The sequence below is a fragment of the Cygnus olor genome, chromosome 2 (assembly GCF_009769625.2).
Source record: "Cygnus olor isolate bCygOlo1 chromosome 2, bCygOlo1.pri.v2, whole genome shotgun sequence".
Classification (NCBI taxonomy): domain Eukaryota; kingdom Metazoa; phylum Chordata; class Aves; order Anseriformes; family Anatidae; genus Cygnus; species Cygnus olor.
In genome coordinates, this window is record NC_049170.1 from 81,874,298 (window position 1) to 81,886,863 (window position 12,566).

The 12,566-nt window shown below is 36.0% G+C and overlaps 1 protein-coding gene across 3 annotated transcripts in view; it reads left to right on the forward strand.

Moving 5' to 3' along the window:
* The window catches only part of EXOC2 (exocyst complex component 2), a 130,481-nt gene that overhangs the window by 19,108 nt on the left and 98,807 nt on the right, over nt 1-12,566 (forward strand). For all 3 annotated transcript variants that reach the window (XM_040548006.1, XM_040548005.1, XM_040548007.1), the window contains 2 exons: nt 221-347; nt 9,812-9,925. In XM_040548006.1, the coding sequence (XP_040403940.1) occupies nt 221-347; nt 9,812-9,925 (241 nt within the window). The remainder of the gene's footprint in view (nt 1-220; nt 348-9,811; nt 9,926-12,566) is intronic.

The window sequence follows — 12,566 nt, forward strand, 5'->3', positions numbered from 1 at the left end:
AGAGCTAATGTTTGATTTCCAGTCATTAATAATTTTTCAGTAGCTATAAGAAAATAAAAGCATAATTGTATCCAGGTTGTTTTACCATGTATCTTCCAATATATTACCTAGGCATGCATTTTACATTTATCAGGATTTTTCAAATTAATTCAGTATGTTAGAATTTGATAGTGCTGGACAGCCATTGTTGTTTTAAGGATATGTGCTTTGTTTTCTCTAGGTATCTTGGATCAGTCTGCTGTCTGGGTGGATGAAATGAACTATTATGACATGCGCACTGATAGGAATAAAGGGATTCCCCCCTTGTCTCTACGTCCAGCTAATCCACTTGGTATTGAGATAGACAAGTGAGTATCAAATGCCTTTAATACACTTTTTTTTTTTTTTTGGCATTTTTCTCTATATATGCCTCCGTAAATTCCAGAAAAGTTTTAATGCTTTATGAGACATGGAGAGATTTAAAAAAACATGCGTGTGTTAGCTGATGGTATATTTGGGACTCAGAAGAGTTGTTGATGAGCAACAATGTCCCACTTCATAATCCTTATTTTGGATTATCAATTAAAACTGTAGATAATCTAAAAGCCTGATATGTTGAAGTCCAGTGATGTTTAGTTACAAGGATTGGTAAATAACCTAAGGCTTTGAATTTATACATTGTAGTTATGGAATACTTACTGTTGCATCTGAGTTTCATGGGGCTTTTAGGGATGTTTAGATTGTTATCTGTTGCTAAAATTGCACTGTAAAATGTGATTTATTATACCACAACAACTGGTTTATTTTATTGAGATATTAATAGCGTTTTCCAACCCACAGACTCCTTTACTTTTGTTCATAAGTGTGGTGAACTTTATAACTATTTTTTTCTGAAATAGAAACTTTCTTATAAGTGATAAACAGAATCAGAGGGCTTTGAAAAAGACACTATTAGGGCTCCAAATCTGACCAGTTCATAGTTCTTCATGTGAAGAGATTCATAGAACTGAAGGCTAGGGAAGTTGTTAAAATATTCAATCCAAAGTCTTCCCAGCCCAGTCTTATTTAAACTTCAGTTATTTCTGCATCAGTTCAATGATCTGTGATCGTTTTACTGCTTTCTCAGAAGATATACAGTCTTGATTTGAGGGCATCACATTGAAGAAAATCCAGTGTCCATTGTTACCTTGTTCTGATGGGAAACTGCACTTTTCTCAAAATCTGTATGGGATTTATAGTGAATCTGTCATCAGCTTCCAGACTCTGGTTATGCATTTCTTTCCTACTTAAAATACATACTTTTCTTTTCAAATTGCTAACTCATTTTTTTTCTAATAAGCTGAAGATGTTGTCTGTTGTCTTTCTCAACAGCCTCTTGGTGTAGCTTCTTACAGATGCTTCTTTCATCTCCTCTTGTTTTACAGCCCTGTTAAAATGGGGACTCTAGAACTTGACAGTATTCCAGAGTCTTATGGGAAGACTTCTTGTGTCTGCCCCCACCCTCTGTCCTCTGTTTGTAAATTCAAGAAATAAAATAATCCTCTTTTAACACAGTGCTTCATGGGGAACTAGCAATGAAGTATTTGTTAGCTAATTCTCTAAGTTGCTACTTTTGCTACTGTCGTGGCCACTCATTATTGTGTAGCCATGATCTGGATTCTTTTATCTTAGCTGTATCTTTTTACATTTGTCACTGTTCTGTTTGGTGCTTCCTAGACAAGTTGGTCTTCTTAATCCAGATGACAGAGTCTTTTGTTACTTAACATTTTCACCAACTATTAATAAAAAAAATGTTGGTGACAAAGTTAGCAAGTGATGCAAATACAAATGAAAAAGTAGCGTGGGCTATATTAAAACTTTATGTGTGGATTTTCTCAGGTTTGCTTCTCCACTGGTTGATCTGCTTTTTGATGTTACTGTTTTTTTTTTGTTTTTTTTTTTTTTTTTTTTTTGTAATTAGCTAGTTCTTTAATCCATGTGATATATTCTGTTGGCATTGCTAAACACTAACATGTCACGTCTCACATTTTTCAGTGAAGCACTTACTCTTAAAGCCTGTATGATATGTTTTCAACTATTGTACGAAACATTTCTGACTGACGTTAAAACTACTTTTTTCTCCTTTAATTTTCTGTTTGTTGAATGCCCTGTAACAGCTTTTCTATTATTTTATCTGGAATTTAAGTCAAGATAACTTTAAGTTGGTTCCGTTGCATCAGTCCTCTATCTATGTGTTTCTCACAAGAATTCCTTCTGTAAATGCATTGGATATGACAAGTTCTGCTTATTTTAAGAAAACTTTTATTGCAGTACTCAACTACATAACCAAAATTAACAGTTCTTACAGTCATGACAGCGTGAATTTGATAGATTAAGAATTGCCTCCCAGAAACCTGAAGAGAATCAGTTTAGGATTAGTTTAATTCAAAGTCATTAGTTTGGATGTTTGTTAAGCAGGAAAAGAAAAATACCATGTTTTGAAAGTTTTATCTGGAAGCATTAGGGAATAAGCATGTTAATGAAACCTCAGATTTTGCGTGAAAAAGAAAGAAAAAAAAAAGGAAGTCAGAACTATGTAAATACAGGTAGAAAATAAGAACTCTGGAGTGGGGTTAGGGTGGAGTGGGATATAGAAATACTTGGGGAAGCATTACATCAAGCCTAGTTCATTGTTTATTCACCTCCAAGTTCACTGGAGGTGAAACATGAAGATTATGGCAAGCACTGCTGTTGAAAATGACGAGTTTGAGAGAAGAAACACTAGTCAATATTACAAATAGTTGTGGAGAGGGAATGAGAATCATGGGGACAGGAAAGAGATGGGGAAAGACATGAAAAGCCTGGGCTGCTCACATACTGCGGGTAACAGCATAGTGTTAATGGTTAAGATTATATATAGATGGAACATCTGCGTGTAACTTTAAGTGTCTCCCCAGTGGATTTTTTTCATAATTTTTTGAAAAATTGGAGCAATACAGTGTTTACTTTCATAAAATAATCTTTAATACCATGTTGTTTAGTTAAACATGTTTGCAAGTACTTGAAGTAGAGGATGGGTGAGGAGGGAGAAATATTTTACAAGGTAGTGAAAAAAATGCAATTATAAATCAGGGAAGTTTATAAATAGGCTATTAGCATTAACCATTACTAGGCATGGGAATAGTTTATCACTAGGAGTGATAAAAATTGTTGGAATCTTGGGATGTTTTAAAATAAAAGCCTAATATGATAAAGAACAGTTGTGTATAAAAGGAGATTGGACTCCGTAGTATAGCTGATTTCTCATTTGTTAATACCTTTGGCTTCTTTAAACTATTTTTTGATGTGTGCAAATTGGGATGTACTTCCCTTTTGAAGCCGAAGTGTTTAGCATTGGGCTGACTTGGTGGGGTTTCCAACCCCCTGCCTTGCAGCCTGATGGGTGATAAGAAAAGGAAAGGAGTGCCGTGTATTGGTCATACCAACATGGTAAACAAAAGAAGCACTTAAAGAAAGGATCAGAGAGAAAAACAGAGTGAACACCAGTTGTAAGAAACTGGGATAGGAAAAAGCTGGAGGGGAGCACGCTGAGGAGCAGGCAGGAAGTGGGTAGCCTACACATGGAGAGAAAGAAGTCCTTCCAGAAGGTGGTTGTCAGTCATCAGCAAATGATACAGAAAAGACATCCCGGAAAGAATTAGATCACCTGTCCTGTGAGGTTTATTTTATTTTTAATATAGATTATGCTCAGTTCTAAAAGTTGCGTTTGTGGGCTTTAAAAATGTTTACGGTACATAGTCCAATTAAAATGCGTTTAAAAATTAATCATAGTGTGTGAATTACGCAGCTGAGTACTTACTTTCAAGGTGTTGCAATTGGGACAATGAAATACTAGAAAAAAAGGTTCCGTAACAGTGCTTTAGTACCACATTTCATTAAACTGCTGGGTGTTCATGGGGACAAAAACTTTATTCTGACTCGGTAGGTGTAAGGTTGGAGGTTAATTGTGAATCACTGGAATTTTATGCATACACAGCATCATCTTTTAGCTTGCGAGCTTAACAAGTACTAAGTATTAATAATTTCTACCTGATAAGCCCTTTGCATTTTCCAAGATCTAATTCCTGTTGTTGAGCCACAAAAATAACTTCAAAAATAATGAAGGGGAAGAAAAAGAATATCAGTTGCTAAATGAAATGAATCATATTGTAATAAAGCTGGATCTTGCGTGTAACAAATCACTATTGAAACATAATCAAGTCACAAATGTGTTAATAGAAGAGTGTTTGCACACATTATTGTCCTATACGCTTTGTCCATGGTTGTATAATTCATAGCCTAGAACAAAGAATCGATCCAATTTTATGAGGTTTTGTTGCACTGCTATCAGTTAGTGCACATTGTGTGCATTCTGTGAAGTACTTCCTTCACAAAAGAAAACAGATATTTAAAATATTTAATCTTTGAGTTCTAGTTTATTAATTTTCAGGATCTATTAAGGATTTAGAGCCTTGGTTTTCTATCGCCATCTGTCTTTAAGTGCAAAGCAGGTCTGTGCCACCCTCCACCCCAAGGAATATTCCTGGCTGTGGTGTTAGGGAGATGTAGCCAGAAATCTTTACAGGAGACTTAAATAGCTTGCAGGAAGAAAAATTGTATACCAAGTAGTGACCTCAGTCTGAGAAGTGTGGAAAGTTGGCATGAAAATACTAACAGTAACAGCTATGTTGCAGTGCTTGGGTTGGTGTTCACAGTGTGGGATGGTTGCAGGACTATGTTGGTAGGTCATGTCCCGACAAGGATTTTGAGCAGTTCTGGGAGACAATACGTGAGACCTATTTCATAAGAGCACTGGGTGAAATCAGTTGGTGGAAAATTAAGAACTGTGTAAGATTTGTGAATGAACTGCTTGCTCAGATGTGTTGCATACGCTTTTACCCTCTTGCACAAGTCCTTGTTCATGTGAAAGGTTCCCTGCTTCCCCTACCTACTCTGTCAGACTAAGTAACTGCAGGCAGACCTGGCGGTAGTTTGAAAAAATTTGAGTATTGTTTGTTGTTTTGCATGTAGCAGAGGTCATTATGGTGGATCCATCTCGTACATGAAAGCAAACGCTGACATGCTAAGTACATTCCACATACTTCTATATCCACCCACTCAATACAGATGCTTCCCTCTTCCCACGCCAGCTTCCAAAACAGTTCTTCTGGCAGGAGGAAGAGATGATCTTACGCTGCCACCTAACGGCAAGCATCAGCTTGCTGCCCTGAGATGGGAAAAGACTTTCTGGAGGCTAGGATAATGTATTTATTTTTAAATGGAGCATACGGAAACTCAGCAAATTCATCCTTGAATATAAGTGGCTTGTGGAAACTTTTATCACAGTCACACCAGAGGAAAAAAATGTGGAAACTAGGAGAGAGATGCAAGATATGTGTCACACTGTTATGACGCTAAAAGTATAGTAACACTTACTGCTTATAAGGCTGATGCATCAGTTTCAGCTACCTACTTATTAATTTCTTTGTAGATTTTTCTCATCACATTCTGCCATTACTCAGATATGGTTGTCATTTTGTTGTCATATTTCTGATAAACCCAGCACTGCTAGAGAGTCATTGCCGGTGCGCATCCTTGTCTTTTTGCTGTTGGAGAGACCCTTGTTAACACCTTTTGATTCATCGTGTTTAGTCTACTCCAGTGTCCTCTATGCTGGCCTTCTTGCATGTATGATTAACGCAGCACAGCTGGTCCTTAGCCTGCTTCTAGGAGTCTGGCTGGTACCAGACAGAGGGGGAGTGCACAACAGCCCTACTTCGAGCTTGTTTATGCTGGTTGGTATTCAGAATCTGTGTTTATTTAAAGTTGCTCCTTTTGACCTATAAACTCCTGTGGAATTGAGGTTCAAGTTACCTTTTGGTGGCTGTATCCTGTTCTTGGACCTGCCTTTAATCTGTATATGTTGCTACGCATGCTGGAAAACATACTGTGAGACCCTGGGAGCAAATAATCTTTACAGAAAACTTACAGTTTGCTAAGTTGCATTCATCGTCAAGCTCTGTTCGTTTGTATCCATTTACTCAAGAACTCTGCTGTTAAATTGTGACTGGTCTGGGATGTGATTTATCTACTGAGATCACAGCTGATCTTAAACCGCTGGAGAATATAAACGCTCTGTATATGCACAACTTCTGTAGTAAAATTTGTAAGACCTTATATATGCTGTGATGTTGCATTACCGAGTACTAGGCTATACAGAACCTAAGTTTGGGGTTATGGAGGGAGGGACTTGTATTGTTGGGTAGGTGTGACAGAAGGGAATTGGTTGTGCCTTATGAAGTTTGAATCCAAACTACATGTGCGTGCCCTTTATGTGGAAGCAAGGACCGTTTTGGGGTACTGCATGACAGTATTAGATATAGCCAAAATAAGTTTGAGGAATGTGAAAGTATACAGTGGCTTGAAACCATTTTTTTTATTACAGTTATCTCATGAATATCAATAGTATGTAAAGTTTTAATTTCTTTTGTATTTTAAATTGTTTCCTAATAGTTCTGATGGATAAATAAGACTACTTTAAGATGTTAGCTAGAACTTTATTACCAGATCTGGTTTTGCTTTAAGTAAAATAGTCTGCCTAGCAGAAAGTATATAAATCCAATATGTTTACCCTTGCTGAAACGCTAAAGGTAGGGAAATGAATGCATAGAGTCTTCAAAGATGGTAAATTTACCTCTTCTTTTTCTTTCTGGGTTCATTTTCTGGTTGTAATTCCTTTTACAGTTATTGCTTTTTAATCAATGATAGAGTGTTAAGAGTTGCTTCCTGAATTGACTTCTGTAGAACTAGCAAATCCACCGAAAATGATAAACAATTTCTTTGCGTGCTAGCATGAACTCAGCTTTTGCTACTAGTTCATGTTCACCCCATGATGTTGAAATGAGTAAAACAGAAATACTTTTCCAAGTCACATATGTGCTTGTTTATAAGTAAATGGTAAGCAAATTTTCATGAGAACAACTTCCAAGGACTTATTTATTTAATTTGCTAATGGAAGTTAATGAAACAAACTTGTGTGTGTATGGAGTCAGTCTCTTTTCAGATGCATCTGGCCAGACATTGCAGAAATACAGTCGCTTTCAGTTTGAACTTCTTAGTGAGCAGCTTGTTATGAAGACAGCTGTAGCAAGTCATTTCAAGCTACCCATATCTGTTAGTGGAAAAACTACTGGTAAAATTTATGATTGAAAATAAGTGTAACACGCTATAGAGTAAAACGTATTGTTAACGTACCACACACATTCACGTTCATGTTTCTACTCTGTTGTGACTATGTCTAAAATATGTCCAGACAGATAAAAGCACCCATAAATGCATTGCTAATTTATGATTCTACACATATACATCTGCTGGAAAAAAGCTCCCAGTAACTTTTCAATGCAGTCAAACATCAAACTGAAAAAAAACCTTTGTTTCTCTCAGACATTCTGTGGGCAAAACTCATTTGCAGGAATTTATTACATCCCTAGCTAAATAAGTGATCTTTATCTCAACTTATGTCTTGTTTTTTTTTTTTTTTTTTTTCTTTCCTAGGAATTATATAGCTTATGTTTAAGCTTAAACTGTCATGCATATGTCTTACAATCTTGTAGTAATAAGTAGCATTTGGTAACAATATATTTGTTGAGTGGCTGTGCTTTTTGTGTTATATCTATTTCTGTTGGTTTCTGAGGAAATATATTGAAGTTCTGAAAAATCGAGCAAAATTCTGTTTCTGTATCACGTATGTGCATTTATGTGGTACTTGCAGAAGAGTTCTGAGTCTCAAAGCAACAAAGTGATTTTTTGTTGTTCTTGATTTTGTTTTTAGCATTTTAAAAACGTACCACATATGGATTTAATATAAAAGATTTTTTGGGCAGCCATGGGATATATCACATGTGAAATATTGTACTGTAAATTCTTGTGCCTGGTAGCACTTTTGAGTACTTAAAAAAATAAGATATTGTCTTAAAATGTATTTCAGGGAAGAATAGATTAAAGTTTTCTTCTAGTGAGCATTTTCTGCTCACTAACTGGTTTTAATGAAAGTCAAGGTCATTGATAATCTTTAATCTTACTGCTTATGCTTATAATTTTATATTGTGGTATTGCTTTTTTTCATTGAGCTTAGAGAAATATTGGGACCTTCATTGTTAGCTGGTGCATTCGTTTCTCACAGTTTTCCCTGTCTCCCTAATTCTCATATCTGTCACCGCTTATCCTTGCGTTTCATTTGACTTTTTTTCCGAACATTAAAAAAAAAAAAGTTTCATGCCCTTGCTGTAATCAGGTGCTAGTGATGAACGATTTCTGTGCCATGTCATTATGTATATGGTCCTTTTTACCTGCTTGTGTGAATGGCCATTTGGATATGAATAGAAACTTTAAGAAAACAACTTTTATTTCTGTATAATTGTACTTTTTAATGTGCCTGCCTTTAGATTTACTTCATTTAATTTGCTTTTTGCTTTTTGTCATAAAAACAGCCTTAGCCATTGCAAAATATGTCTAGATTACAGAAAAACCAAGCATCTTTCTAACAAAACATCACTTTGATGTCCATTCAAATGTCTTTTTGTACATTTAAAATTAATTTCTAATAGCTGATCCCATTTGCCAAGTTTGATCCTAAATGCAAGGTACCACAAGTTTGCATTTGTGTATAATATTCTTTGTATAGCAGAGTTCACCAAGCTTGTGAACATCAGAGAGGGATAGTATTGACTTTTGAGTTTAACTTTGTGATCTCTAAATTAAATAATGCATTTTTAAACTACTTTGACGTAATTAGTTTCTGAAGATGGAATGCAGCTGGTGGTAAAGAACAGTGGTGCGTGTACCTGGTGACGTATTAGGACTGCATGGTGGAATGAATATGGGCCAAGTGTTAAATGTGTGTCTGGACTGAGAGAAGAATATTGTCATGTTTTCATCAAAAAGTGATTTAACTTTTTTTTTTTCACTGACTTAAAATGAATGGAATACATTTTCTGTATGAGTATCTTAGAAACTACTTGTAGTTTCAAAAATGCCATTGCAGAGAATCTGCTTTCACAAGGAATTGGCTCATATGCTTTCTCTACGCAGCATAAGACTGAATAAAAATAAACAGAACATGCTATTTCTCAGTTGACACATGCCCACTTCTCCTTCGTGTTTTGTATACTATCAACGGGCAGATCAGTGTATTCTGTTTTGCAAGAGGATAATTTTAACTAAGGATTTTTATATACTGGAAGTATGCTGTGTCATCTTTCACATGTCCATTGGACCTCTGCTGCAAATGGGCCTATAGACAGTGATGGTGCAAGACCACTTACAAGCTGTCAACCTGGTGGTGTCCTGTGGTTTTAAAGTTAGACAGATATTAGGGTCTCTATATCGTGGATTATAGAGAATATTCTCTACTCTGCTTGATGCAGTGATTTCCCCGTTTAAAGGATACAGTTAACGTAGAATACATTCAGTATTTATGGTCCTGTGTTTGAATATTAGTAGTATTATAGAGAGTCTGTCCCATTTTCTCAAGACAGCAGTTCTCTTTCTTTAGAAACATTTTGTATAGACAACACTTTCTTACATATGCACAGTGGTGAAATCAAAATGATACAACTAGTTTTACTTAGATTTGATTTCAATCTTTTGTTTCCTGGTCACATTATGTCTGCAATACCAGATTTATTTTCACAGTGAGTTGCAAATTTATATTTACATTTTGCTGGAACATGAGCTGTTGTTTTATATGACTTTTTAAATTCTAAGCTGTTTACCAGAATAAGTCTCACTGAAGAAATAAATATTCATTTTTCAGAGGCAGATTTCCTCAAAAAGATTTAGAGGCACTGTTCCCTGGGATGAGTGCTGATTTCACAAGTGAAAACTTCTCTGCTGCCTGGTACCTGATTGAGAATCATTCAACAACAAGGTTTGCTGCTATTATATAAGTTATTGTTTTAATAATATCAAGTCGATTTGCATTTTCGTTGTAAAGTAGATGTGTCATTGGTGATTGACATTAAAGTAATAGGCCTGTAGTCTCTACTGCCTGTGGTATTTCTGTTTGGGTAGGGACTTGAATCAACAAAGCCAATTCTCTCAGTGTGGATAGGAGGAGAACTTCAGTTTTAACCAGAGTTAATTTGTGGCTTAATTTTTTTCTGTGCAAGATGGCAGTTGCCTTGCTTCAGGCTAAATCTCTTTATGAGCCAAAAAGTCAAGAAGCATGGCCTTAAGTGGAAACTCCAGGTGTTAACTTAAGTCATGACTATGACTAGAGGGTCAGGACGAGGGCACTGAACAGATTAAGAGTAAAACTCTTATCAGTTAGCTTTCAGTCAACTCCTGTAGAAAATTCTACTGCAGAAAGAAGTTGGACAAGTGAGTAAATCTTTAGGGAAAGTCTTAAAATATTGATGATTCTTCATTGTTATATCTATTTCATAATAATGTGTACTTACATGGATAGATTACATATGCATACTTTTGCATGTATGAGTTCTGAAATTTGTCTGATGGTGTTCAGATAATATGTGAAGCCATTTTTACTAGAGAGGGTGAGTTCTGCTTTCTGCTGGTTATTCTGATTAGTGTTTTGAAGGGAAACAACACTACAACTTTATTTAATATTTTCTCATAATCTAATGGTAGAAACAAATGTTTGCTGTTGTTGTTTTTTTGGGGGGAGGAGTTTTTTTTGCTCTAAGAGCTCAAAAATATATTCATTAATATGCCTGGGAAATAATTTGCTCTCAGAGCGATAAATAGTGGGGCCAAAACAACAACAAGGGACCATAATTAATGAATACACACACGATGATAGCATCTTTTGAAATCAGGTAACTAAAAGAAGGATGATTCAAAATTAACTATATTTATCACAACCTGGTAACTTCTTCAGTGACCATTAGGTTTTTAAAAAGTTTGGGAGACAAATTAAGAAAGAACAGACAACTTTTAATGTAACTATTTTTAAGAAGTTTGCCTGAATCTTGGCCCTTTTGGTGTTCATTCATGTGGGTACCAGTGGCACTGCCTGGAGAGATGTAGGACAGATCAGGAGTGATTACAAATTTCTGGGTACAAAGGTGAAGAACATGGAAACCCAGGTATTTTCTTTTAATTATAGATGAAATTGAAAGGTTCAGGTAGTAGTGGATGCATCCTGTAGGTTCACAGCTGGCTGTAGGACTGGTTTCAGAGGCAGCATGTTTTGCTTCGGTAGGCATGGATCTTTCTTTAAAGAATAAAAACTGTCAGTGAGAAATGGGATTCAATTGAAAAAGTGGGAACATTTTTGCCAGTGGGTTTGCAACTTGGTGACAAGGACTTCCAGTTAGGTATATCAGGGTAACAACTTGCAGTCAGCTGAAGGTACAGAGTGCTATGTGTATGTGTCTCCTTGGAGAAGATTTTAACATCCCTAGTATTTGCTGGAAGGGTAATGTTGCAGGATTCAAGCAGTCCAGGAAGCTTGTGGAGAGTTCTTGGAACCCTGGGTTAGGCAACAGCAGCACAGACAAGGATCTGGTGTTTGTAACATGCCATAAATACCAGTTGGCGGTCCCAGTACAGATCATCTTCTGGGGTGTATCACCATGGCAGGGTTATGTAAGATATGGGGATAATTATTCTGCTTGGCATTATTTTAGCAGCAGTTGAAGTGCTCTGCCCAGTTTTGGCCACTGCTGTAAGAAAGGTGGTAGCTGATCACAAAAATAAAAGTATATAAATGTCTGTGGGCATATAGCTTGAAGGAATTTAGCGCTGGTAGAAAAGAAAGAATTAATACAGAATGCGTGTTCTGAAAGATGTAGTGGGCAGTTCAAGAGTAGATGTCAATTGTTCTTGGTTTGCTAAGAGTAGAACAGATGACTCAGTTTGCAGCAAGGGAGATCTAGGTTAGATACAAATTAAAAATGATATTAGATTGCATAAGACCTGGAACCAAGTAACTTGGAAAGCTGCAGAATCACCGTCACTGGAGGTTGTTGAGATTTGCTTTGATGGGTGCCTGCCATAGGTGACTAAGATACCTTTAAGGATGCCTTGGATCCAAAAAGTGGATTAAATGATTTTTTAGAATTGATTACATGACTCTTATTACCATGGAATGTGTACAAAAGCATAATGTGATGGTTATATCTCTAATATGACAAGGTGTCAGCAAAAATACCGATATTTTCTGGTCATCACTACTATGAACTGATACATTAGCTTGTATGGCCCCTTTTTACCTTGTACTATGACAGTGGTTCAGTGCCTTAAAATCTGTTCTCATGTAAATGTGAAGCTTCCTGTTAAGAAATATTTTTAATATATTTTTTTCCAGTATCAATTTAAGTTCTTAATCTTTCTGGGCGAAGGAAAGTCTTTGAATATCAACAGCTTCAAGTCATGTTCCCCTTGTTCTAGTGGAATAAAAAGGTTCACATTGATTTAGAAAATTTAAATTTAAGTCTTAGTGTTGAAGGTCCAAAAGCCGTGAAAAACTGTCAACAGAAAGAATGACTCAAAGGGTAGGATGAATCTAATCATGCACTGAATCTAATTATAATTTTATTTTAAGA